Source organism: Acinonyx jubatus, chromosome D1 (assembly GCF_027475565.1).
Source record: "Acinonyx jubatus isolate Ajub_Pintada_27869175 chromosome D1, VMU_Ajub_asm_v1.0, whole genome shotgun sequence".
NCBI lineage: Eukaryota > Metazoa > Chordata > Mammalia > Carnivora > Felidae > Acinonyx > Acinonyx jubatus.
The window spans coordinates 50,694,532-50,700,643 of NC_069390.1; the positions used below are offsets into that span (position 1 = coordinate 50,694,532).

Here is a 6,112-nt window from a genome sequence, read left to right on the forward strand (position 1 = left end):
AGACAGTCTCCCCTGGGTTTTCTTTTCCTACTAGAGGAATAGGAGGCTCAGGTGAGACCTCTTCACATGGTGCTGTGCTGGCCTGGGGGAAGGACAATGCAGTCAACAGGAAGCTGCTTCTCTTACCTTTCTCCATCTTTCTTGGTCTCTGTGGTGCAAGGGTTGCTTCAGCCTCACCACTGTGTTCTAGGTTTCTCTCAGTGGTGTCTTATTCTTGAATAGTTGTTGGTTGTTCTTATTGTGAGGGGAACAAAGTCAGGAACACTCCATGTTGTCATCTTAATGACATGAGAATCTGGTAGGCTTTTTAAACAACTCTACCAAACCATATGATCAGATTATTTTTATGTACTTTAATTAATAATAATTGATCAAATAAATCCCTATGCTATGTCTTAAAAAGGGCACAAAAATGAAAAAGATATAGTTTTCAAAGGACTTTTTAATCTCTCAGAGGAATACACAGATAATGCAAGGCAATGAGAGAAGGTGGATTAGTGCTATTTAGTCTGAACACAGAAAACTAGCCAACCTGGTGGCTTCAAATGGAAATGTTGTGATGGTTTGTCTGCTATTTTGGAAGTTTACTGATGTTTAAGATCGATATTTGGGAGTTCCAGCCAAAGCTTGGGATGGGATTGCCAAAGAGATTATGGCACACCACCCAGTTACTCCTTGGTTTCCTGAGTGTTTCAAAAACAGGTTATTTTCTCCAAGAAAAATGTCATTTCTGCAAGGCACTTTGGCTCTTTTTGATTTCTTATACCTTAGTGACTGTCTTGTCAGGGAAGAGACAACAGGAAAAGTTGTACACCCAAAGAATTAAAAAAAACAACAATCTATACCATCATAAGACGGGAGAGGTGTGTCAATAGCCACATAAGACTCAAGGGCTTTAGTTGATAATGAAGTGAAATTAAATGCCGTCACTTTCTATATTAATTGAATCTTTTTTTATTATTAGAATTTTGATATTCAGAATAAAGAAGATGATTATTTTGATCTACTCTACATTTGCAGATGACACTAAAAATGAATGCACCATCTTAGAAGCATTAAGTTTTGCAACACTGAAAATGTTCCAACTAAAACAGCGTGATTATCTATATAAAGGGGATGCTTGGAATGGCTGGTAGTGATTGAGGGCAATTCTGTAGCCCTCCAAATCTGAGTTATATAGTTTTATAATAGTTATAAAACTACATGCTGTAAAAAGAGACTTCTTACTGAAAAAAGAGACAAACTATGAGAGAAACAAATCAGACACAGGTGACAGAATTCCTCCTTCTGGGACTTTCTGATGACCCACACACCCAGAAGTTGCTATTCATTTTATTCCTGGGTGTCTACCTCATCACTGTGCTTGCAAATCTACTTCTCACGTACCTTGTTCAGGTTGACTCCCGGCTTCACACACCCATGTATTTTTTCCTCTGCAACTTATCTCTGGCTGACTTCTGTTTTTCTACCAACATCGTTCCCCAGGCCCTAGCCCACCTGCTATCCCAGAAGAAGATCATTTCATTCACACGTTGTGCAACTCAGCTTCTATTCTTCCTCATTTTTGGGTGCACCCAGTGTGCCTTTCTGGCAGTGATGTCCTATGATCGGTACGTGGCCATCTGCAACCCTTTGCATTACCCTAGCATCATGACTTGGAGGGTGTGTGTCCAGCTGGCTGCAGGATCATGGACCAGCGGCATTCTGGTGTCTGTGGTAGATACCACTTTTACACTAAGTTTACCCTACCAAGGCAGCAATAGTATTGCTCATTTCTTTTGTGAGGCCCCTGCACTGTTGATCCTGGCATCCACAGACACTCATACTTCAGAGATGGTCATTTTCCTCATGGGTGTTGTGATTCTCCTCATACCTGTTTCCCTAATTCTAGTATCCTATAGTCACATCATAGTGACTGTGGTCAGGATGAAGTCAGCTGTGGGGAGGCTCAAGGCATTCTCTACCTGTGGCTCCCACCTCATGGTGGTCATCCTTTTTTATGGCTCAGCAATTGTCACTTACATGACTCCAAAGTCTTCCAAAGAACAGGAAAAACTGGTGTCTGTGTTTTATGGAGTGGTGACACCTATGCTTAATCCCCTCATCTATAGCTTGAGAAACAAGGACGTGAAGGGAGCTCTGAGAAAAGTAGCCACAAGGAATTTCTCATGCAGGCTTGAAATCTTCCACGACAGTGAGACCCTCTTGGCTCCCTACTTATAAGACTTGCTGAGTAGTTCCCTTAGCAAAACTGGAATATTGTAAGATCCTGGGGGCTTGTTGTGGACCCACCCTCCATCCTTCATCTAGCACTTCCTTTATAGAAGAGGAAGGACAATAATTCATGGAGCAATACAATGAGGGTCTGCTCCATTCTTGTTGTTGTTTTTTTTTTTTTGGCATCTAAGAGTTAGGAAACCCTGCAAGAAACATTCACATTTTATAAACTCTGGAACCTGTAAAATCTGTCTTTTTTAAAATCATGTTTTATGTTACCAGCAATCTATCCCAGATCCTACTCCATCTCTTTTATCTTTTGAATCTCTCTGCATCATCAAATAATCAATAAATTAACAAACATTACTTAATCACTTACTATGAGCTAGGTGCTAAGTATATATGTGCCTGCGCATGAGTCTGTATGTGTGTTTGAAGTGGGTAGTGAAGAGCATGGGTACAATGAAGTAGAATATATGAGTTCTGCTGTCCTTCTCACACTCTGCTCACACCCCTAATAAGGGACATGAATATTTTATCTATAAGATAAAGGTAAAGACAGGGTTTTGGAAGCTAACAAGAGATAGTGACATCCCAGGGCTAGGAAGAGTAAGAAAGAAGCTGGTACCAACCCTGGGCCTGAAGGACAATTAGAACTTGGAAAGGGTAGCTGTCTGAAAGCCACCAGACAGGAGCTGTGGGCTTAGATGTATGGAAGTGAGAAAACCACAAGAATAAATATTTCAAGTTCATTCTCTACCTATCTTCTGATTTCCTGTTACTGTATTAAAAAAAATGCAGGATCACCCCCCCCCCCCCCATCTGGAGATACTTATTTTAATTCTGTATACAAAGTCCTTTTTCCTATGTGAGGTAACATATTTATAGGTCCTAGGGATTAGGACATGGACATCTTTGGGGGACCATTGTTATGCCTACCATACAAGGACAAATAAAATAAATGTAAAGGAGCAATTAAAGTTTGGCTAAAACTGGAGATTATAAATGTATAGTGGTGTCAATCTACTTAGCCGTGTGAATGCTATTATCCAAACAGAACCCCATGATCTATATTTTCACTTGCAAATTCTTGTAGTAATAATTTAGAATGTGCTGCCTTTCTAGATCTCTTGCTACATGAGAGCCCTTGATACCTGTTACCCCCACAGCACACAGAGTTAGTTATTTACAGAGTTTGTGGAGAGGATATGTCTATGCACTGAATACTATTTTACTCTGTTAATTTCACTAATTAACACAAAGCTGTGGTGCACGCATCCCAAGTCTGCTATTTTCCTGGAATCCAGAGTTGGACTATGTTCACTGGAAAAAACCATAAAGACAGGCTGCTATACTGGTTGAGTGATATGCAAGCTTAAAAAGGACAGTTGATTTCACCCAATCACAAGATTACATACAAAATTTAGTAAACAAAGAATCTTTGGGTTATTCTCAGAAGTTTCCTAGAATTATGTCCATTTATACTCAACTTGGGATTCCTTTACACACTTTTTGTCAAGCAATTCTCATATCCAAGGTGAATAATTTGAGATTGAAGCAGTGTCCATGTGGAGTAGTCTTTCTCCAGATACTGTACAGACCAATTATTGTAGTAGAGGAAGAAGTCCTAATTTTCTATTCCTCTGAACATGGGTACTTTCTAAGCCAGTAGAATTTTTTTAAGTATTGCTTTATTATTTCGCTTTCCCACTAGAACATAAATTCCACAAGATAAGAAATTTGTCTATTTTATTCAGCAATCTGTGTTCAGAGCCTAAACAGAGTCTGACACATGCTGACTGATGAGTAAAAATGCATTGAAATTTTGAGTTCAAACTCAAAGTTTGCTGAAAAAAGTGAGTGAAGGAATGAAACAAAACTCTATTATTTATTATCATCACTATCATAAATTTACCTTATAAGCAAAAAAGATCCTTGAAAGTTGCAGGTAGAGTTTTTAGACAAATAGAAAATTGTAAAGCTGAAGATTATAAAAAGATATGGGTGAAGAAGTTCAAGAAAAGTTAAAACAAGTAACGAATGGCAAATTGTAGCGATGTTATCAACCTCCGGATAGGCTCCTAATCTGTGTAAACTGGCGGCATCCTCAGATGCATTGGTACCACAATCCCACAGAATCCAAAGAATCATGATCTTTGAGATCATTGAGAAATGGATCCTAGTAGAGTCCAAAATTCTAGTGGATAGAGCATCGCTCCTAGACTGAAGAGAGACCAGAACTCATTTGAGGAATTATTTTTTCTCTCCTTTGCCCTTGCCTTCCACCCCTTCAGTTTCCATGTCAGTCAATCATAGTTTCTGAGGGCCCAGGGTCCTGCGGATGACTCGCCTCAGTGCAGACTTCACTTCACTGTTCCTTAAGCTGTAGATGATGGGGTTCAACATGGGAGTCACTACTGTGTAGGAGAGCGACAACAACTTCTTGCTCTCAGGAGAGGTGCTGGACCGGGGTCGGAAGTATGTGAGGATGGCAGTGCTGTAGAAGAGGGACACAACCAGAAGGTGGGAGGAACAGGTGGAGAAGGCCTTGCGTTTCCCCTCAGCTGAGGGCATCCTGAAGATAGTGGAAAGAATGCGGACATAGGATCCCAGGATCAGCAAGAAAGGAAAGAGGATGAATAAGACCGTGGCCGTCAGAGCCTCCAGTTCAAACAGAGAGGTATCAGCACAGACCAGTGCAATGACAGGGGGGCTGTCACAAAAGAAGTGGTTCACTCTGTTGGGGCCACAAAAAGGGAAGCTGAAAATCCATGTGGTTTGCACGGTGGCCACTGGAAACCCTGAGAACCAAGAGGCAGCTGCTAGCTGGGCGCAGGCCTTGCGGTTCATAATGATTGGGTAGCGCAAAGGGTCACAGATGGCCACATAGCGGTCATATGCCATTGTGGCCAGGAGGCAACACTCAGCAGCCCCAAAGAAGAAAAAGAAATACATCTGAGAGGCACAGCCAAGGAAGGATATGGTTGTGTCTTGGATGATCAGAGTCCCCAGCATCTTGGGCACAATGACCAAGTTGAAGCCTATCTCCAGGAAGGACAAGTTCCTGAGGAAGAAGTACATAGGGTTTTGTAGAGCAGAGTCAGCTGTAGTGACCAGGATGATGAGAATATTGCCCATTAGAGTAACCAGGTAAACAGTCAAAAAAAGGAGAAACAGTAGAGCTTGTAGCTCAGAGGATAAGGTTGAAAAACTCACAAGGACAAACTCACTGACAATTGTCCAGTTTCCCCACATCATTCTTCTGTCCAGGATTTCATTGACATTCATGCTCCAGGAAGGTAGAAGTCTCCATATGTTATTTAGACTTCTATTATACCCTTAGAAAACCTCCCATGGCCCCATTCTCTACCTTTCTTGTTATACTTGTTGCAAATCAAAAGGTGTACTTTCCAAAATGTAAAAAAATAAGCCTGTCTATGGGATTCATAATTTTTGGAAGAATACTAACCTTTTTTTCAGATTGAACTGAGGCACACCATATACCTATATACCTCCTGACTTTGCTCTATAGAGATCAAAATCACAGCTTCATGTTGGGGCTCCTACCTTATCTTTCTTCAACATTCAGTGGTACTAAAAAAGCAGCCAGGCCAAGCATTTCTGAGGAGAAGGGTTTTAATGCACAATGAAAGCTGATGAGGTGAGCCAGGGTATGTTTTCTGCAAAATGAAAGGGTAGGAAAGAGAAAATCAAGGAAAGTTACCAATGATCCTGAGGAAGAGAACTGAATGCATCGTAATCTCAAGCAGCCAACCCTCAGGATGATTTCAGTATATTGGAGGAATACTCAATATATTCTACATTCAATGTAAATATATTCATTTCTAAACTCAGAATATTGCAATTTATACAAGGAGACATGAAATATAGAGAC

The 6,112-nt window shown here is 40.7% G+C and overlaps 2 protein-coding genes across 2 annotated transcripts; one reads left to right on the plus strand and one right to left on the minus strand.

Annotated features, from left to right (window-relative positions):
• The first annotated feature begins 1,245 nt into the window (after positions 1-1,245).
• Positions 1,246-2,223, plus strand: LOC106986472 (olfactory receptor 2D2). The gene has a single exon (XM_015084636.2). It carries the CDS (start codon positions 1,246-1,248, stop codon positions 2,221-2,223), a length of 978 nt encoding a protein of 325 aa, XP_014940122.2.
• Positions 2,224-4,230: 2,007 nt separating this feature from the next.
• On the minus strand, positions 4,231-5,475 carry LOC106986496 (olfactory receptor 10A4). Its single transcript, XM_015084658.2, has one exon. The coding sequence runs from the start codon at positions 5,473-5,475 to the stop codon at positions 4,528-4,530; it is 948 nt and encodes a 315-aa protein (XP_014940144.1). The 3' UTR covers positions 4,231-4,527.
• Positions 5,476-6,112: the final 637 nt, after the last annotated feature.

Excerpts from the sequence above, each read along its gene's own strand:
- LOC106986472 (XM_015084636.2), top strand. The coding sequence starts at position 1,246 with ATGAGAGAAACAAATCAGACACAGGTGACAGAATTCCTCCTTCTGGGA.
- LOC106986496 (XM_015084658.2), bottom strand. The coding sequence starts at position 5,475 with ATGATGTGGGGAAACTGGACAATTGTCAGTGAGTTTGTCCTTGTGAGT.